General features: G+C 41.1%; 1 protein-coding gene across 1 annotated transcript in view; it reads right to left on the bottom strand.

Annotated features, from left to right (window-relative positions):
• Positions 1-22,718, bottom strand: part of hcn2b (hyperpolarization activated cyclic nucleotide-gated potassium channel 2b) — a 52,439-nt gene that overhangs the window by 18,193 nt on the left and 11,528 nt on the right. The window contains exon 4 of the mRNA XM_030432935.1: positions 9,498-9,716. Within this exon, the coding sequence (XP_030288795.1) occupies positions 9,498-9,716 (219 nt within the window). The remainder of the gene's footprint in view (positions 1-9,497; positions 9,717-22,718) is intronic.

The following is a 22,718-nucleotide window of genomic DNA, read 5'->3' as shown; positions in this document are numbered from 1 at the left end:
CGGAGGGATCAAGAACAGATGTAGGAGCTGGTACACAAACATGAATGAATCAGCTTTTCATGACAAAGACAGAAAGAAAAAGCTGTTTTAAGACTCAATCAATCAATCCATCAGTCAATGCTGTGCGAGGTGCAACAAATCCACGAGGCGCTGTTGTTGAGGCGCCTTGAAAATGTTACATAAGGCCTCCAAAGCCCGTGTGTTTGTGTGTTAAGCAATGTGAGTCACCCCACTGTGGAATAAACTGTCAATTGGATGAGTAGTAGATTTTGCCAACAGGGGCTCAAAGGAGGACCTCCCCCTGTCCAACGCCACAGACCACAAGGAGCAGCATCAAACACGTGGCTCCACCGTGATTGTTAGGTAAGTACTGCTCAGGCGGCCTCAGGTAATGACACGTAGAATTCTTACCAGGCCACTTACCGGCAGCGAAAAAGAAATTGATTGCACCCTGTCAAGCAAAGCCGCCCGTTGTTTACAGCGTACCTGTGGTTCTGTGACGTCCGTATTAATCAGCAGAGTTATAATTCTTCTGCCTTGAACCTTTGATGTGAGAGCTGTCACGGCCGTCAGGTTTCATTGTTTTAACCTCGACTGAAGAATGACAAAAAAACTGAACATGACAATAAAAAATCACTTTTAGCTAACACTTTTGTAGTCGATTTAAGTTTAGTAGGTGGATAATTGAACGTTTCCAATCAATCAAATGCTTTTAAAAACCATTAATTCAACAACCGTTTATTGTTCGGTTGCAGCTAATGTATAAAATACTATGTCAATGATTAATAATGACTGTGTGGTTCATCTAAACATAATTTTGTGTCTCATTTACATGATTTGATTATGCTCTACTTCATGCTTGGGGCTGAGAAACATATTAAGCGCAATAGATGACATTGTGATAATGTGTAGAGTGAGGAATTTATCCCAAATTAATTATAAATTTACCAGTTATTAGGAAAGGTCAGTGATACTTAAGTAAATCTGCTGATGAAATCTTTTCCATTATCAGTTAGCAAAACCATCACCCCTGAAAAGTGACTGACACAACATGATCATCGGACATTGATCATGTCATTGACAAATTAAGGTACAACCTGAATGAATGAGAGGAGAAATGAAAATGCAGATACCTCCATACAGTTCATAAGAGGTTAATTAATGACTTCATGAGTATATCAATAACCCACATATATATACCTACACAGTGTATGGTGGATTTTCTGAAAAATTAATTGATAAGTTGAGATCAAAAGTATATTTTGTACTAATTCAACAAAATACCTGAAGACCTTTTCACCAAACTAGTCATAAATTGTATACTGCTGGTTGTCATCTCTTTTGTCTTGCGGCATGTAACAAATCACTAATGTGTTTTTTTCCCCAGTAATTCCAGGTAGAAAACTTGTGTATCACTCACCAGCTTACATACAATTTATTGATCTTCCACTAAAGAAAAGGAGAGAGCTGCCTGATTGACTTCTTGCATCTTCTCAGCCGCTTGCTGCAAAGCAAAGACTGAAGACTGAAAAGCTGCACACACTGAGGCTAACGCTAAGCTATGGTGGGCTCTGTGGTGGGTTAATATGTCAGACACACGTGTTTTCTACTTCCATGTGTGTTAAATACAAGATAATAAGATAACCAGCCTTTTTTATGGCCGTCACAGTCACCACATCTGGACCAACACCAGTCAGTAAAAACACCACCGCGATGCACTTGTTTATACCAATAGAAGTGTGTTGACTGAGGTGTAGAAACGGTGCAGTAGATATCTAGAAGATGAGCTGTTCATGTCTGTAACAATAGGAATCCAATTCTTTCATCATCCAGAGTGCCAATACTTTCCCGCCCGTGAGTCTGGACCAGACAGTAACGATTTATAAGGACGCGCCACGTATGGAGGACCGGCGAGGCCACTGACAATGACCTTGCTTGTAACGGTCGATGACACATGCATGGGACAGGATGGGTTGCTGTCCAGGAAATGACATTTTGTCACACTGTAAGGTGACATATGGGTTAGAGAAGAAAATGGAGGCTTGACCCCGGTGGATTGGGTGACACGGCAAATCACAGCGTCCTTAATACAGCACATACTGGCTGTCATGGGAGGGCATCATTAATTTTGTTTCTCTACTGGAGGACATTCTCTCATAATATAAAGCAGTGAGAGGTTTTTATGAAAGAGAAAAACTTGGGTTTATGTCAGAATTGTGTTGTCATTTGCCCTGTTTTTTAAATGTTTTTGTATGAATGTTGACGTACTGTGTATACAGATAAATACTACATACATTCAGTACAGCGTGACCAGCAGATCACTTACTTTAATGAAACATATAATGAGATTACACCCGCCAATACAATTAACTGCACCCTCTTCTTTCTTATGTAAAATTTTAATCTCGGTCTCATTCAGTTTTAACTAATTGCCTCGGGCCATGGTTCATTTAGCATGAAAAGCCATGGCAGCACTAAATGAATACCTCACAGGTTGTCATCGTCGGCCATCTGTACAGATTTCTTGGCCATCTTGACCATGAACACATCATCCAGACAAACAACAATATGAATATTTTTTTCACATTGCTTTACTTAAGACTTAAACTTGATAAAGTCCTCCCAGTTTGCCGTGTGTGGGTAACGACGAAGATGCAGTCGACTTCCAGAGAATCCGGATCATTCACCCAAGCGTGGGGATAAACTGTGTTGCCACGATTAAGTGTTTCCTGCCTCAGCATTTCAGCTTTTCGCCATCTCAATCAAACCAAAATGACATCTTTCCCTCCATCATTCCCTCTCTTCTTTGAATGTGCTTGTCAAGTTTTACTGACTCTCTGATTTTCTCAGCATTAGACTTAGATTAGTGACCATGTCACTCAAAGTCAGGGGGATGAGAAGTGCGACTGGAATGGCCTCATGACCAAAAAAAAAATCTGCTCTCTTAATTGATCACAAAATTTAAAGTGAGACACGGTTGCTGTGAAGGGAAATATGTTTTGGAAATACACTTTGCATGGTGTGTTACCATGTGGTCATGTGGCCGTAAACATACCTAAAGATGTAAACAAAACTATCCGATAAGGTTTAGGCAACAACACTACCTGGTGAGGTTTCGGAAAACTGCTTTGTGTCATATCACTTACGTAAGTAAGTATTGTTGACTTAATGATGCAACAAACTGCAAACTGCCCCAACCAACCCAGACTCAGACTCTTTCTTGCTCTTTCGTCTGTCTCTTTCTTGATCTTATGAGGGGGGGGAACTAAGGCTGGACTTATACCCTCCTGCAGTTCTTTTATAAAATTAACAAACGCCTTACATTTCTCGAATCCAATCCGCTCCTCTCAGCTCGTGGACTTAGTTAAAGGCGAGGGGGGGCGAGGCAGCACAGAGGTTTTTTATGGGACATAAAGACCCTGGTTGTAGCTTGCAAGCATGATGCATGGCTGTCACTGTAAGCTGCCACAGAGGGGAAGAGAGAAATTGAATTGGCCCTCCTATTAATGGGCCATGTCACTGAGCGTCAGGGCTCAGGATGTGCAAGTCTGTGTGTGTGTGTGTGTGTGTGTGTCTTGAGTGTATAAAAAAAAGTTGACTTCACCAGCGTCATGAAGACTGAAGAGCACAGACTCACAAAAATAAACACTCAAATGTGCACACACCACGGCGTTACCAATGTGTGTGTGTGTTGATGATGATGGCACGAAGTCACTGATTAAACACTCAGAGGAGACGAGGAAAGTGTCCATTTCATAAAATGTGTGATGTAAGTCAGCAAGTTTTTTTTAACTGGTGTGCTAATTTCACTCTGATTTGCAGATTCATTTCTAATATTAGAGACACTTGCTCTCTTTCTGGAATGCACTGATGACACGAACCATTATTAAAAATGGATTTCTTCTTCTTATATGTAAAACAAACATAAAGACGAAAATGTAGATATAGAGACCTGGATTCTCTTCTACAGATGAAAATGTATTCTGTTAAGGTACGCCTACACCTGCTAGCCTATAAGAACATAAATATTTGAACATATCATGGCCGTAAAAATGGTGCACAAAGTGAGAAATCCTGAACTTTGGACCATCTAGGTCGTCTTATTTGCTATTTCTGGAGCTTTCAGCTGAATCTGTCTGAGTTATATTTGAATTTTCATCAAACTCCAGATGATGTGTTTAATCCATCGAATACAAGTGTCCTGGACCCGGATAGTCCAGGTCAGGTTGTCATTGTCCAGTTTATGAAGTCGCTGTTTGATGTGTTGAGGCTCAGTGGATCTGTGCCCATCACTGGAGGTCCCCGGGGGTCACATCTCCCTCCTTTCACCACCATCGGGACACGCTGCTCTATTGCTCTTGAAGGGGAGGAAGTGCTGGGGGAGGAGGAGTGGGAGGGCAGTTACATAATGGCTAATGCCCTCTGTCCATGTGCGGTGTCCGCTGGCAGATGGTGTATTGCCCAACAGTCAAGGGCAAATGAACAGATGAAGCAGGGGAGGGCTGGAGACGGGAAGAGTGGTGCGGAGAAACACGGGACGTTGGACACCAGGCGGCTCAACGTGAAGGAGGAGATGACAAAGAAACGCCAACTATCGCCACTGGTTCATTTTTTCTTTCTGATTGTGGAGACAGTGTGAGCAACGTCGCACACCCCCCAAAGAAAGTCAAATAACATCATCTATTTTTGGCTAACAGTATTGGATTTGGTTGAAACAGTTCGCTAAAACGTAGCATAATGGATAAATAGTCGAGGCAGTTTGCTAGAGTGGCTCAATGGTATAAATGGTTGGAAAAGTTAGCCTAAAGTTATTGATAAATGGTGGGAATTAAAAGTTAATGGATAAGCGGTTGAAACAATAAGCTCAAAGTTATGGATACATGTCTGAAATAGTTAGCCTAAACTAAAGGATAGATAGCTAACACATTTAGACAAAAGAAATGGATACATGATAGAGAGATCAGCTTATTCCACTCCCAAGTGGTAGCAGGCCAGGAAGCTACGAATGCTAACTTAACCAAACAGACTTAATCATCGACCATTTAGTTGTCTGGAAAGCTGTAAACCGTTGGCGACCACACCTCCGCAGTGTTTCTCATTAGCATCGCCCGCTCTTATCTTCACTCTCTGTGTGTCTTTCTATTTATATATTTCTGACCCTGGATCTGCTACACACCCCTCTCACCAAACAACTTGTTTCCACAGTCAGTGGTCCACATCTCTCTTTGGTCAGGGGCCCTTCGGCTGCAGACCGTAGAAGATGCTTAGTGCTGGAGCTATTATGACATTTCTGTCTCAACTCAGAGCGCGATGTCAACTGTTTACTCTGCGTTGTGTCAACACAACGCCGTGCTGTCGCTGGCATTTACACTATCTTAGACAAAGAGTGTCTTTTGTCAAAGAGGCGAGCTCCGACCCATAACTCTGTCCCCAGTCTGTTATTTGATGGCGAGACTTTATCGCGGACGACGGCGCAGCATGGTTCACTTCACTGGTTAATGATGAGCAAACAGTCATGGGGGACAGGAAAGGGACAGCGTGTTAGATGATTTGCCCTAGTCCAGCCTAGCAGGGCGTCGCCACTTCAGTTCATTAGTTCACTGTTGTGCATCATGGAAGAAAAGGCGGATGAGAGTGATAGCAGGAACTGATTGCTGCAGACGTCACACCGCTGACAAAGTACGACTGCACTCATCTGACACAGAACAGAGACTCCAGCAAGGACTCAGCAGCTCGTTTGCCCTTTCTCGCAGAGTCTTCTCTTCAGAGCTGTGCTCACTGCAAGAGCACGTCCTTTAGACTTCTGGCATTAATGTTAAACAGCCCATCTGCAAAACTCATTAAAGTATAACTGTGTCTTCCAAACATCCAGTCCAAATTTGGTGACGACTCGGTGATGTTTGTTTGAAACAGGAAGTATTTCTTGACGCCTTCTTTAAGAGGCAAAATGTTTCATAAATGATCGCTTAGTAGCCCTGTTCCTGGCCAAGCACCAAGTACATCCAACTACTTTTTTTTTGCTCTGTGCCTGCTAATTAACAGGCAAAGACGGGCTGATAATAAGGACAGCAAAAATTACGAACTTTGTTTAGTCAACTGTTGTTTTCGAAGTTCATTACAGGAAAGCATGAAGACAAGAATGAAATAATAAAAGACCAAATAATAAAGCATAAAATCGAACAAAGATACAAAAATAGAAAACATGATCAAAAGGAAAACCTTCTGAGAAAAAGTTGTTGTTTTTTTTAAATGCATGGAAAAACAGTTGGGGAGATCAAAAGATTTGGCATGAAAGCAAGTCTACAAGTGTGGATTTAAAAGATGGTGCAGAATCAGTGCGAGTCTGAGGTTTCTGGGCAGTCCAGTCTGCAGATTGGCTGACTGAAGAAGCACAATCACTGTCAGGCTTGGGTCCTGTCCGAGGGTCTCAGGTTAAAATCCCACATGTCAGTGAAGTCCATGTGATATGAAATATTGACTCATTTCAGGGTGGGTTTCCTTCAGACTGGATCAATTCATCTTCAACAACCATTTCACTTCAATGCAATAAAAGCACATAACAAACGCGCCCTGGCTGATATCATACATACTCATACCTGCACCATCACCATGACACAATAACATCGGAAACAGGACGGCACAAGTGTGGAGGTCGGTCTGACTATGCTCGCCAGTATGGCCGCTTTTTGGTTTTGGGCAAACAGCTCAGTCAGCTGCAATGTTTTGTCCACTGCATTTGCGTCCAGTTACTGGTGGGTAACGTTACGGTTAGCATTTACTAGTTTCATAATCATCCACAGACAGTTTCTTGGGTTGTAATAGCAGCAATAATAACATCGAAGTCCTGTCCATTAATAGATTTTTTACATTTATTTTAAAATGTAACTATGTAAATGTAAAGTTTTTATCAGAAATAGGTCATTAAAAAAATAATTGATTATTGAAACTACTGATGTCGACTGAAATGACATTATTCAGCCGTATGGTCCAAACCCATGCTACAAAAATAGCCTCTATAATTAATATAATTTTAAAATGACACTTCGATTGTACAGAATATTTGGGGGATATTTTCATTAAAATGAACCTTTAAAACGAGCTTTGTCTTTGGCCAACATCACTGAGGTGAGTCTTGGGTCACACAACACAGTCCTGCAGTGTGTTTGTGTGTATACAGTTAAACCCTCAGTGATTATGGATGGAGTAACCCAAATCCATTGTTAATGTATGCATTGCCTGCTGCCTTCATCATGCTCATCACTATGACACATACATACAGTTGCTCCATCACTTTTTCAACACCGCCACAATCCCTCCCGGAGGACGGTCGGTCCGCTGTAAACTCAACACCATTGGGAATATATCATGACCCACAAAACAAAAGCGACATGATCCCATTCTCCAACATAATCAGTGTTGGGAAAGTTCACTTTCTACATGAACTAGTTCAAAGTTCACTTCACAAATGTTAAAATGAACTAGTTCAGTTCATAGTTCATAATTTTGAACCAAGTTCACAATTCCAAAAATGAACTAGTTCATAGTTCTTTTTTTTTCGATATGTTGCTGCGAGCTATTATTTTTCACAAACGCCAGAATGAACGCGTTCACAATAACGTTCATCTGGCAGAAATACAGTTCACGTTCACCCAAAATATGAACGAGCTCATTGAGTTTGATCGTTCATTGAACGCGTTCAGGCACAACACTGAACATGATGTATATCTGAGCCACGGGAGCCTGAACATAAACAGAACGAAGGTACATGTTGAGGCCACGTGACACAGGACGAGAGACTTAAACCCCGATCGGCCTTTGTTACGAACATTAGCCAGAGACTTCGACAGAGCAACAAAGCTTGACCGATCGCTCTGATGTGCATGTGTCTGCATGCATGCGTATGAGTGAGAGATAGCATAAGACGTCTCCACACCATCCAGGATCTAAGGATGCTAACAAGACACAGAGCACGGCTGACACCATGGCCTTATAAAGCAGGAGCCCTCTCCCCTCTCTGGCCTGCAGACACACAGAGCTTTGATCTGCCGTTGTATGGAGATGACAGGCAGGCCGGGGCCGGGCAAGCTGCAGCCGTGAATAACGAACTAATGGAACAGATGCTGTTCCTATCAAAGTATGTTGGAATCAAATGCGCAAACCTTCTCAGTTCATATCAAATGTGAGAAGCTCATCCGCATTGTTGGAGAGGACAAGTGCTGAAGATTAAATCTCCTCATGGTGTCTCCTTCTGGTGTCTTGCCATGTTTTAGACAGAGGGGCCACCCGGACACTGGTAATATAATCCTGTATCTGATTTATTTCGCTGCAATAAAACCATCACCGCTCCAAAATTAAACAAACAAATAAAAGACCTAGTGGTACGCAGCACTGCAGACGGGTTCTGACTTCTTTATCCTAGTTTTTTTTAGCTCTCCATCCCTGAGAGGGTTCTCACGTCGATGAAAAACAAAATAAAAAAAATTATCATCAGTTACATCTCTTTTGTCCCAGTGACGCTGGATAATCCACAGGACACACGGTCCACAGTTTTCATAGGGATTATTTTTTTTTCTGAGAGAAAGGTAGGTCCAATAACAGCTGTTAACAGCACGGTGTGTGGATTATTCAGAGTGAGCAGGACTGAAAAGAGATGCTGCTGCTGGTTTTATCGAGAGAAATGTTCAATGTTGCGAAATGTGCTTATTCGCTCTCTTCCCGGAGTGTTTGATGAGAACATTTATACCTCTCTCGGGTCTGTGGAGGCAGGAGTGGATTATTTTAGCTTTGAATAAGCACAAAACAACTTGTCATTGATTTTGTCAGACATAACAGTAGTTCATGTTAATTAGTGAGCTGTAAAGATGCTAGCAGGCATATTTTTTTTTAAAAATGTGGACAGATTTAGAGTTTTTTACTTTAATACCATAATTATCACAGGTGCAGTATGTAACAATTTGCCACCTGTTGAATTTATGATTAGAATAAATGGGGGGCAGAGTTACTGCTAAATGCTGCCAACGGTAGCTATCATTAGCTGGTTTAGCTCGGGTAGCAATCGAGCTAGCAGTCCTGACTGTGAGCTTGGAGCACCAGGGAAGTGTAGGAGCTTACACCGTTAGCACGTGAGCTTCGGACCAGGACAAGCCAGGCCAGGGCTAGCTGGTTAGCATGCTAACTTCGGCAGATACCTCTTCAGTATGATACTTCTACATTTTACATACATTTGTTGATAATTTTAGGACATTTCTGAATGTCTCTAAGATGTTTTTAATGCTTTGAACACCTGTAGTGCTGAAATCTCAGAGACTGAAACTTCTGAATAAATAAAACCACAACTGTCTGCATGTTTTGATACTACTAGGGGTCAGTGAGAGAGCTTTTTATTTCTTTGGTATTCTGGCTGAACGGACCATTAATGGCCCCAAACTATCTACATTAGCTGGATTTGGCTTTAACTCAATGTAAACATCCACTTAAACAACCATCCAGATCCTTACCTTTTCTTGGTACTGCCGTCTGGACGAGTCCAAAGACTGGATGAGTGCGGTTGCGTGGCCGATGAACATGGCGTAGCAGGTGGCTCCGACGATCATGCTGAGCATGGTCAGCCAGATGTCCGACATGCTCTCTGGGGCTTGTCTCCCATATCCAATGCACAGCATGTGGCTCATGGCCTTAAAGAGGGCGAAGGAGTAGAGCTCGCTCCATGAATCATTCTGTAGAGAGAGATGGACAGAAGGCAATGAGACAAAAAGGGGGGGAAAAAATCAGGAATCGGAGTACATGTAAGGTGGAAGAGACTGGTGAGAAAAGAAAAACATCTGTATTATTCTGCCGCCCAGAATAGCTCCATACTTTTATATTTTTACTTTCATGCTAGAGGGATTTTGACCCGATGACCCGAGATGGTCGTCCTTCCCCGAGGTAGGCTGTTAAAGGCACAGCGGTGAAAGTTATAAGGGTGTGACAGAAGTGGTGATAGAGCGTGAATTTCAGAATAAGAGGGCTTAATAGCGGGGCATTCCCAGGGAGATACACGACTCTGTGTCCGGTGATTGTTTCAGGTTTGGTGGAGAGCCTCATCATCGTTGCTGGAGCACCAAGCAGAAGGAGAAGAGGTGGGGGAAAAAAGACAGTTTTAATGAGGAGCGTGTGCATCTGCCTGCTCCAGTCTGCCTTTGATTGCCGCTCACACATTCAGTCAACCCTAATTCTCCCATGTTAGGTTCGTTCGAAAGCTCCTCCGCAGGCACCGCTGAACCCCAACATCCTCCCCTCAAACAGCTGTGGCTCGCACACTGTCCAGGGTTTACCTATGACCAGTACGTGCTTTTCCTCTCCAGCTCATCCCCCTCTGGGATAAGTGGCATCTTCAGTGGATTCTTCCCTGATTTGTATTTTTCCGGGGGCATTTGCATGTCATTTGAGATTCAAATTTTGCTGGTTTTGGAGGAGGTGAAAAGGGGACGTACTGGAGAAAGGCTGGTGTCAGACATTTGTGAATCAGTCTTTAGAAAGGTGATTTCATGAAAAAGCAAAGGAAGAAGATTTTAAAGGTGTGTAGGATTCAGTAGCATCTGGCAGTGAGGTGGCAGATTTCTTGTGATTGCAACAAATCGCAGCCCTCTGACATCATCAGTATGCTGCTCCTGTGCTTCATTAAAAAAAAAATCCTCAGAGGTAAGTTTCTCAAATGGAAAATAGTACAATTAAAGAAGTCCTCTGTAAAACTGAATCACTTCCACGTTGTGCTGAGAAACTGGTCATTCTTGGGTACTAAAACATGATGAGAGAGAACCCGCACACAACCACTCCTAGTTTTTATTAATATTACATCCCATTTATGCCCTTAAATCCCCCTAAGACCTCCACGCTGGACCTTTAAAGCAACTTGGCCTCACACAGCAGGATAACCAGAAAACCTCAGCCTTGGTGTCAGACTGTGAGCTTAGCTGAACGCCCCGAAGCACGGCTCAAAGTTTCATATCTGTTTTGAGCTGACAGCTGGATCAGCAATTCGGATTTCTTTGAGGAGATAAACTGGACCTTGTAATCTGTGATAAAAGACAGAGAAACCCACGGCAGCAGTTGGAAGTTTTTAGGATTATAAGCACCATCATCATATCTACGGCTTTGTTGTTATTTCTATACGACGTAGCCTTCTGACTGCAGTCCTTGTCTCACTGTCATCCACGGCCCTTAAGCCCTTTTTTATGATCAGAAATATTTCCCTGACAGAACATTTGAACACTCCAGCCTCCGTCTGAACAGCAGCCCCACTCACTTCCCCCCGGGTGGTGAGCAGACCTGGAGCTGAATCCCTCCAGTCAGCCATCAGCATGCCAGTCACATTGCTGGTGGGTAGGAGGCCCTAACGTAGAGCTCAGGCACCGAAATAAACACCTCCTTCCACATGGATGCATCTGTCCGTCACACACACTCACCTCAGTCATTAATATACAGTATTTCACAGGCACCAGAGAGTTACATGTTGAACTTCACTGTGGTTTATTCCACTGTATGAAGTGGACTGCTGCTGAGAAGATACTGCACATGAAATGAAAAACATCCCTTGGCTTGTCTGTCTGTGATCTATGCAACAACTCCTGATAATAAAGCTAGCTATCAGCCACTGTCACCTGCTATTGTGGCATTTATAAGACAACATTACTGTAAATCCACTGGCATCCTGCCAGTAAAAGGTATAACTTGGCCATGGGTTGAAGATGCATTACTCTTAGTCTGTGTGTGTGTGGCTGTGTGAGTGTCGGTGAAAGCCTGCCGCCATGAATCAGCTCCCAGATTCCTAGAAATGACGTTGTTGACATCAGTGCCAACGCTGCAGATGAGTCTCCTGTTTCTGCTCTGATTCTCAAACCAATTGGTGCTCCGAGTTTACAGTACCTATCGGACCAAACGGATGAATTTACACCATATGAATGATGACGTATACTGTGAAGTTAAATGGGTACATGTATTAAAAGAAAAGTTTATCTTTTAAAATGTTTTTAGTTAAATGTAAGGAAAATTAACAAAAATGATCAACATAATGTGAACAAACAGTAGTTTTGACATTAAGATGTATTATGTTGCAGAGATATCTACTGAAATTAGCATGCTAACCAGCTAGCCCCGAGTTGGTCCAAAGCTTCTGTGCTAGCAGCGTAAACACTAACACTCGCCTAGTCCCTGCGCTCCCAGTTTGAACCGCTAACTGCGGGACTATCTTAGCCAACTTGCTAAGAGCAGCTGCGGTTAGCAGCAGTTGGCAGTTTCTCTGGTGATTTGCTGCCCCTCATTTGTTCTGAGTATTCATTTGAAAGACACAGATATGAGAATAATGAGAAGAATAATAATAATTATAAATAATAAGGAAAGCAAATTTCTTTATCCCAAACGTTGAACTATTCCTTTAGAAGTGACTGTATGTAGCAGTATAAAACCCTTAGACATGGAGGTAACACACTCTGACAGGTCAGTATGTGTTTAAGTTTGAGATAATAGCTGATTAAAGCTGACACAGTGCACAGCTGTCTCATGCTATTGGAAATTACAGCCTTCATAGTAACATAATAAACTCATTCTACTGAGATACCACCCTGTGTGTGCGTGTGTGTGTGTGCGCGCGCGTGTGTGTGCAAATGGAATTAGCTCTTGTGTTCATTTTATCGTTATATTTGCCATCGGTCTTCACTGAGCAGCGTGGATGATAACTAATTGTACATAATACATTTAGGCAGGAACACTAAGGGAGTATGGGACAGCTCTGATGTATGATGGCGTAAGTATAGAATGGTTAGTGTACGTGCACGCTCGCCCGTCCATCTGGGTTTACATGCTGTTTTACACTCTACACAGCCTCTATTTGAATGTGTGTGTGTGTGTGTGTGTGTGTGTGTGTGTGTGTGTGTGTGTGTGTGTGTGTGCGTGTGTGTGTGTGTGTGTGTGTGCTGCATCCCTTTGACAGGCTGCAGTGCCTCTCTGACAGTCTTAAACTGACATGGTGAGTTCGGTTTGCCTGAAAGGACTGACATTTAGATGACACTGACATTAAAGGTTTTTAATATGTAAACTGCCATGACAGACCTCGTTAGCAATGTTAAGATTCATTATTCAGAACCAGCGGCTGCATGTTTGTATTCATTATTAAAAAAACTGAACGAGCACGGAAGATTGCAAGACGGGTTCGGCGTCTGCTGGAAGTGCTTGACGGCATTAAGGAAGAATGCTGACATTAAAAGATAAAATGTTTATCTTGATTACTCAAGCATAAACACAAATTGCAGTGTGTGTTGAGGTGAAAGTAACGGACTAATGAGCAGAACTGGAGGACATCAGGGTGGCTGTGTTTGCAAACATAATTACAACATCACAATTTTGAATTTATAATTACATAATTATGCCCTCTCTGTGATAAGCTTTTACTCAAACTTAGGCGTGGTACTAAATCATTTTTCAAAGTATTGAAGTCCAGAGAGGGCCAACCCATTTACCAACCAACAAACATACCAACACTGCCATCCCCAGACCCTCACCAAACGTAAAGTGCATGATTTAAAATCGCTTGTTTCTGTCTGGTTTATGGCAGTGCTGAGCCGACCCCTGTGTCTACTTTATTGACTTCATCAGATGTAAAATGGATGTTTGTAAATCATGTGGCAGGATTTTAATTGATTTGCAAGAGAAATTTGACCCGGTGGATCACTTGCTGTTCAATAAGCTCTTGTTACTGGGTTTGAGTTCATTAACTTTGTTTGGTATTTCCCCTCCTATGATAGATATCCAGAGGAAGAGGCTATTACCTCTAATTGGTAATGAGTGATTTTGTCTAAGACCAAATAGCTGCAAAATTAATGACATTCACATCAGCCTCAGTCGTACTTTGTGTTGAGTCAAAAGCCAGATGGTAGCGTGCTGAACTAAAATGGCAAACATTCTAACTGCTCAACATCAGCTTTGATAGCAGAGCACTGCTGTGCCCGGTTATAGTCCATCAGGAACAGAGCAAAGAAAGGCAGAGCAACAAAGTTGTGAAAAGAAAATAGCCTCAATAAATGTAAAAACTGGCTAACAAATGACAACAGTAAGTAAATCCTAATTTAACACAAGACACTATAAATATGTATGAATAAATATATGATTATATAAAATAAGCAACAAAATTAGGTCCCTAAGTCAAAAGTCAACAAAGCAATAAAGTCTTTAAACTCTTATTTGGCCCCCAGCCAATAACAGTGTGAGACTGTGTCTCTATAAACATGTGGTGTCCAGCTTACATCACTCTCTTCTGCTTTATCTCATGTCATGAGCTCTGTGTGTCTGTTTGACAGAGGGTGGAGCTGAGATACGCACACACAGAGCGGAGAGGTGCACAGAGGACAGGATGAAGCTTGTACTTTGGCTGATTTCATGCATCGCAGCACCTTCCTGCAGGGTTGTGTGGAGGTGTGGGCAAGTTTATTTATGCTTTAGAACATCATATCATATTCTAATTCAAGTATCAGATTCACTGCTTTGTTCTCGCTAATGTCGCTCCTTCTCTTCATTCACACTCAAGCTCCCTTGACCATTTAGTCCATGAGCCAGGGCCCCAAATTTGGGCCATCGGTGTCAACGGGGGGACAAAGTCTCATAGTGATTTTTGGGAAGGTATACACCCCTAGTACTAGAAAAATCACGATAGCAGTGCAGGGGTGGTAGCGAAATCACTTTTTTCAGCTCATGAAGTTACTAACACCCTAAAATAAATTAGTTTTTGAAATCTGGTGTATATCTGGTTTAGGCTCATGGTACGGATATTGTCAATATTCCATAATATAGTGCTTGGTATCATTGGAAAGGGGACCTTTTAGGCTTTTATTTAAGCCCAGTACTGAATCTGTCTGACAAACACAGACGTCACATGACTTCTTTAAATCAGAAATAACACACATTTTCTCACAATTTCCGCCCAAACTGTATGCTATCTTTTATCCCTGTGGCATGACGGAACACCAGGGACACAAAACTCAAAAACTTAAATACTCAAGGGACTCTGATGATTCAGAAAATGTATAATATACCCATACTATTTATTTGTTAGAGCCTTAAATTAGACTTGTAGAGCCAGCGCAAGTCTTTAAAATAGAATGGAGCCAATAGAATGGACAAATAGAATACCCTATTAGTCCAGGGCCAAAAGACCTATTCATTCATGTACAGTTGTAATAAAAAGTAATTGTTTCAGTAGTGTTGTCAACATAACACTTGTAAGTGGTTTAACAAAATGTTTCTATCATGTATTTTGATATTCACCCACTATCAGTTAGAATGTCATAAAGTAGCTCATGCACGGAATATTGATGGATTTTGACAGTTTGACAAGGTTTTTCTCAGTTTTGTGAAAAGATCGTTGGTTGAGTTGAGTGGTTATAACAACACTACCATCTATGCCATCTTCAATCAACTTCCAATGTGTTCCAGGGGTATTAAATTTAAGTACAAAATGCTTTTTCTCTTGTGCTTGTGAATTGATGGGGAATAGACAGAGGGAGATTATACCTATAGCTGTACCTGTAACAGTAGCTAATGTTAGCTTGGTGTTTTTTGCAGGCTAGCTATCTAGCAGGCCTGCTAGCTTGCAGGTTAAACAGTGTAACTGTGCATTCAGACCAAAAGTGCACAAAGAGGGAAATCCGCCTTGTCTGCCTTGTCCACTCCACCTCAGTCCCTTATGTCGCCTTTGTCATCCTGTTCATTCTTGCTTCTAAATTTAAAGGGCCCGCACGCCACTTGCGTTAAACACCACCACAAAACTACTGCTATAGCACAGCCCATCCATTTACTGACATCGTTGATCACAGAAAGTTACTTGTTTCAAAGTTACTTGATAAAGATATTAACTAGCATGCTAGCATGCTACGTTGCAATGCTAGTATGCTATAATTTCTCTGCTGTCTTACAAAGATATTACACAATTAAAAGCTCAGCAGGCAAACCAACAACTAGGCGCATCGGCCGTCTTTAATTGATCCCTATTAGAGTTTAGATTCTCTGCCAGAGCCCGAGCCTGACATCGATATTTTCCTCCACTATCCTTAGGCTGGGCCGGGCCCTTGATCAAGCATTTGTGTGTTGTTTTTTTAATAACTCAAAATAATGAGTGTATTTCCAGCTAGAAAAAGCGCATCTATCTCGTCCCTCCATTTTTGTTTGTGTTTGTATCGCTGCATGGTGTACATGTGAGTTGACCTCATGTTGAAAAACGTGGCTTGTCACATATGTGACATCACTCCCCGAGACGCAAGAAAAGAGCAAAAATATATATTTTTACTAAGGAAATGACAAAAATAATAGTAACGCACAGTGACTTGGAAAAGTACTTTAATCTGATTACTGGTTTGGAAATATTAACGCGTTAGATTATCTGTTACTGAAAAAAGTGGTCAGCTCAAAATCAGTTAATGTGTCTTTGTCGAGTGTGTTAAGTGCGGCACTTGTTGCTTTATTCCTTCAGATAATTTTAAACGGATTAGTTCAAACAACTCGGAATTGTATTTGAGAATGTCAGTTATAACAGCCAACGTATTAACAAACTGTCAGGTTTAAATCGGGCTGGGCTCATAATTACAGTTAATGTGTCGGGCCGGGCCGGGCTCGGACAGAACTACACAGGGTTGGGTCTGGCTTGATTTTGTGGGCCCGATCTAAGGTCTAATCCCTATATGCAAACAGGGACAAATTTCTCTGGGACCAACCTGACCGAGGGATGACAGCAGAACGACACATCCCCATTGGTTTTCGCATGGCTTTTCCACCTAGACGCTTCATAGCTCATTACATAAAGTTGGAGGATTTTAAACTTTTTTTCCCTCATAATCTGCCTATTCCAACCGCTGTCGCCTTCCACTTTCCCTCCTTCTCCACCTGGCTCCCAATATAAAGTGAATGACTTGAATGAGTGAGTGACTGAGTGAATGGATCATTTTCCTCTTTATTCGCCTTTGGTCTGAATGTACGATAACAGTAACTGCTACAGTGCAGGCTAGCTAGCTACATCAGTTGGACATCTTCCAACATTTCCAAGAGGATGTAAGTGACATCAGGTTAAGCTTATGTTATGATGGGTTGGGTTTAAGTAATGTCAAGTAACAAACCTTTTCTTTCTTTTTTCAACACAATTGTTCATTAACCTGTAATGTTTACATCACCACCCTTGTGATTTTCAATGTCTGTAATGTTCTCTGATGATTATAAACGTTTACTACACCTTACATGTTTAGTATACAGGTCGGCACCAAAACTATATTGTTGTGTGTGTGTATATATATATATATATATATATATATATATATATATATATACATATGTATATATATCTATAGAATGATAAGAGAAGATAAGATATGATATATAGATGGAGAGAAGAGAGAGAAATCTATATATCTAGAGGTACAGATATCTTTATATATATTTACATATAATGTTATATATGTATATATATCTATATTAGATGATAGATCTATATAGATATAAATATTAGAGGTATATATATGTATTCTATATATCCTCTATCTATATAATACTATATATATATATATATATGTATATATATATATATATATACATATATATATATATATATACACACACACAACAATATAGTTTTCATTATTATTATTAGTATAGTAGTAGTACTATTTTTCTGCATATTCTTGACTTTCAATGGGAGCATCTGTAATGCTGCAATATCCCGTCGGGCATCAATGAAGTATTTCTGCATCTGATTCATATAATATGCAGTCAGTTGTCCATATTGAAACTTAAATGTTATGAAACAAGTTGACAGTATGGTAGGAAGATGTCACATTTACATGTCAGGATGTGGTTATTATAGACACAGATTAAATATTTAACTGTCATGTATAATCACAGCGTTACATACATCAGCAGCTGTAAACACTCATAAAAACATCATACAATAATTTGGTGCCGACCTGTATACTAAACATGTAAGGTGTAGTAAACGTTTATAATCATCAGAGAACATTACAGACATTGTTTTTGGTTCCTCTCTGTTTCCTTAATATATCCATACTTGTGTGAATGTGTAAATGAGACACATTAACTTATAGCACTTTGTACAAGGAGCTGTCTGAAGTTCACTCCATTGACTTGTATCAGTTCACGGGGTGGAGCTGCCTCCTCCAATATAACGGCGACATCAACATACAGTCCAGCACTCAATGAGGTGTCTATGTATACGTCTATGGTTTAACCTGCAAAATATCAAGCCTGCTAGATAGCTAGCCTGTAAAAGACACCGAGCTAACATTAGCAACTGTTACAGGTACAGCTATAGGTATAATCTCCCTCTGTTTATTCCCCATCAATTCACAAGCACAAGAGAAAAAGCATTTTGTACTTAAATTTAATACCCCTGGAACGCATTGGAAGTTGATTGAAGATGGCATAGATGGTAGTGTTGTTATAACCACTCAACTCAACCAACGATCTTTTCACAAAACTGAGAAAAACCTTGTCAAACTGTCAAAATCCATCAATATTCCGTGCATGAGCTACTTTATGACATTCTAACTGAAAGTGGGTGAATATCAAAATACATGATAGAAACATTTTGTTAAACCACTAACAAGTGTTATGTTGACAACACTACTGAAACAATTACTTTTTATTACAACTGTACATGAATGAATAGGCCTTTTGGCCCTGGACTAATAGGGTATTCTATTTGTCCATTCTATTGGCTCCATTCTATTTTAAAGACTTGCGCTGGCTCTACAAGTCTAATTTAAGGCTCTAACAAATAAATAGTATGGGTATATTATACATTTTCTGAATCATCAGAGTCCCTTGAGTATTTAAGTTTTTGAGTTTTGTGTCCCTGGTGTTCTTTCATGCCACAGGGATAAAAGATAGCATACAGTTTGGGCGGAAATTGTGAGAAAATGTGTGTTATTTCTGATTTAAAGAAGTCATGTGACGTCTGTGTTTGTCAGACAGATTCAGTACTGAGCTTAAATAAAAGCCTAAAAGGTCCCCTTTCTAACGATACCAAGCACTGTATTATGGAGTATTGACAATATCCATACCATGAGCCTAAACTAGATATACATCAGATTTCAAAAACGGAATTTATTTTAGGGTGTTAGTAACTTCATGAGCTGAAAAAAGTGATTTCGCTACCACCCCTGCACTGCTATCGTGATTTTTCTAGTACTAGGGGTGTATACCTTGCCAAAAAAATATGATAGCATTTGTCCCCCCGTTGATATCGGTCAACCCCCCTGGCTCATGGACTAATTGCTACTTTCTCAGTCAAGTTGAACTTGGGAGGAGGGGCCAAATCTGAATGGTTTGTTTTCATACAGCAGCCGACAAATCCTGCATAGTACACCTTTAACTGTACACCACTGGGATATGAACCTACCGACTTAACAAACCAAATTTTGAGTTTCCTCACAGTATCTGTAAGATAGGCTGACAGCAGCATCAGATCATATCATAATGCTGATTACAAAGGAAATTATAAATCAACATAAATAGTCAATTTTTTCAGCTCGCTCTGCTCCTCACACCTACAATATGTAACAGGGATTTGAAAGCAGCTGACAAGTATAGCTGTCAATCATGCTGACTGACACCTCTTCTTACATAATCAAATAAATAATTTAAAGCAAACTTGCGAAAAGAAATACCACTTGAATTAACATACGTGTGATGAAATCCGCTAGTAACAGTTGAAAATAGTCTCTGCGTGTCAGAGCGTGTCTATGTTTAGACAAAGTATTATCTCATCCATTTTTTTTTCAGACTTTAAGTTCCTTTTAAGTCAACTATTTCAAGATATAAAGAGAATGTTTCTTTGTAAAACTGTGACTATCTATTCTCTTTTTCAATAACAGTACATTCTGCAGGAAAGCTAAATATGACGAGACGACTTTTCTTTTTGAGCTCCGGTCGGTCTCACAGGGGCGACTTGCCCCACAAAGGCTTCAGCTCCAACTAGGCTGTGCGACTTCTTTATTTACAGCTAGCTGACACGTGGCTTGACCTAGCAAAACACACATTACACTTGTTCATCTCTGAAAAATGTATTTAAGGAATGAATGTTGAGTTACTGGGTCTGGTTACACTTTATTAGACATGTACCGTATTAATCCCGAAAGAGGCTGTTGGATCCTGACAGTCCATTGTCACTCCCTCACATACACGGCGACACCTCCACTTGCAGATCTCAGTAACCGTCCATTATTCTTATGCGCGCTGACGGGCCTGCCTGCCAGTTAGATCACTTCAGTAATTGAATGAACGGAGGAAATCCTTATTAACTTTCAAAGCAGGAGGGTTTCTTGAAGTGCGTTGTGTGTGTGTGTGCGTGTGTGTGTGTGTGCACGGATAATAAAGCAACACAAATCAGTGTACTATTGTAATTACAGCAACGCTTCCTCTACAGTGAAAAGCCTCTCTGCAGCCTAAATATTAAACACAGGAGCTGAGCTCAGGCTGAGGCAGAGAGGAGTTCAGAGGCAGAGAGGGGCTTTATTCTGATGCCACTGATCCAACAGCCAATCAGGTTGATGTAGATGCGACAAAAAAACCACCTGCCATCGATGTAACAGACGAGCTCTCTCAATAACAGCAATGATGATTTGGTCTCCTGTGATCATTGTGCTGCAGGAGCCTGATTATCAAGGTTATAATAAACAGCACCGTCTGCTTGTGCATATCTTTTACAATCACAGATATCGTTTTTTGAGGCAGAGCTGAATACATTACAGGAGGGACGAATGTTGGAAGGAGACTGTATTGATTAACACTATTTGTGTATCACAGACACATGGAAGCAGGCATAAAAGTGCGCATGAGAGCGTCTCAAGAGCGAGTCAATGAATCACGTGTTTGCTTCTGTCAGGCTGTGTTTCCATAGCCTAAGTGCACGGGGGATGCAAAGAGGAGTAAACGAGTAAACAAGTCCAGGTCCAGTAAATGTCCAGCGCAGGCAGACCGCCAAGTCAGCCCCGAAAGTGAAGCACGAGGCTGAGGATCATTTAACGCTGCGTCTCTCATTCAGAGCCACTCCGAAGAGGATCTCTGACCTTGATTACCCTGAGATAAGGAAGCAGCGCAAGCACACCAGGCGGCCACACCCACATGGGTGCTCACCGGCATCGTGGCATCCTGCTCGGAAATCCACAAACAGGCGTGAACAAGACGGGTGCATCAAAGAGGAGGGTGAATGTTAACACACAGAGCGAGAGGGAAGAAGGGAGTCAGGAAAAAGAGGGTTGACAGCTCGGAGAAACATATATTTTCTTTGCGTTCATGCATTTTGGTGAGGATTAAAACAGTACACAAAAATAGAGTTGTAAAATATGGAGGCCGCCTGTTCGCTGAGATTGGAAAACATAACACAAAATGGAGCTTTGAACTGGAGCTGAGTGCTAATAGGAGGTCGGCACTTTTCTATTTGCAGCTGTGAACTGAGAAAACAACTCTGTTTGAGCACTATGAGCAGGATACAAGTTGAGCCAGTCACATCCAAACTGTAATAGAAATGTTTATTCCCTCAGACAGTTTTGAATTCTTGAGTTTAGAGCATTTCTGAGCCAGGAGTACCCATAGTTTTTTGACAAGAGGGTGCAGCTGGGGACAATATCCTTATTGAGCCTGACTGACGACACGCAGAGAGACGCCACGCCCTGAATCATACCCTGCTTTATCATCCATTTACTCTTAAATGAAACCATAATTAGCTAAATAAAAGAAATCATTCTGTATGAAAGAAGACTTAAAACTGGTGACTGAGACCATAAACTCATTCATTAAGACCTCCAGAGCCTGTGAGCCTCCTCAAGTCACCCTACAGCCACACTCAACGTTATAAAACAGTTGTTTTTTTGTTTGTAACATAAAGGGACTCAAAATCAATTTCTTTTTGCAACCCTGTAAAAAGATGAATGGATTAAACTCAATAAGATGAAGTGAGAAGTAGTGCCATTTTTTCATAAGCTTCTCTTCAACACCAGTGGTGTTGCCTCCAAGTTTGAGACACTTCTACATCGTTTTCCTGCTATTTTATACTTCTACTCAACCACAGGTCAGAAAGAGTTATTGTACATTTTACTCTACTGTAATTATATGATAACTTAGGTTACATTGCACATTAAGACAAGCAATACAAAATACAATCACCAAATAAAATATTTTGTGTTATTAAAAACCTACTGAACCTAAGGGGGAAATCAAACGCTACTGAACATCAGTGCATCAATCATTAATAAACATTATTCTGAACTGGGCTGTCCTGCATATAGTGCTTTTACTTTTGGTACTTTAAACTTTATACTTTTATACTTCAAGTACTTTTTGCTGCAAGAACAAATTTAAATGTAGCTCTTTAACTCGCAAAAGAGTATTTTTACTTCGGGAGGGTCAGTGTGGTATTGTACTTCTTCTGCCACTGGTCCCAAAAGACAAACAAGAGACGTGACTGCATGCATGTGAGTATGTTGTGTGTGTGTGTGTGTGTGTGTGTGTGTGTGTGTGTGTGTGTGTGTGTGTGTGTGTGTGTGTGTGTGTGTGTGTGCAGAGAGAGGGAGAAAGGGAGAATGAGACAGGTTAAAGGCCAGAGACGAAACGAGACACGAGTGATGGAACGACCGAGGAGCAACAGCGACGTCCCCCAGGATCAATGGGTGTGAGATCCATCTGTTCCT

The sequence above is a fragment of the Sparus aurata genome, chromosome 11 (assembly GCF_900880675.1).
Source record: "Sparus aurata chromosome 11, fSpaAur1.1, whole genome shotgun sequence".
Lineage (NCBI taxonomy): Eukaryota > Metazoa > Chordata > Actinopteri > Spariformes > Sparidae > Sparus > Sparus aurata.
This window is presented reverse-complemented; position numbering and strand designations above follow the sequence as displayed.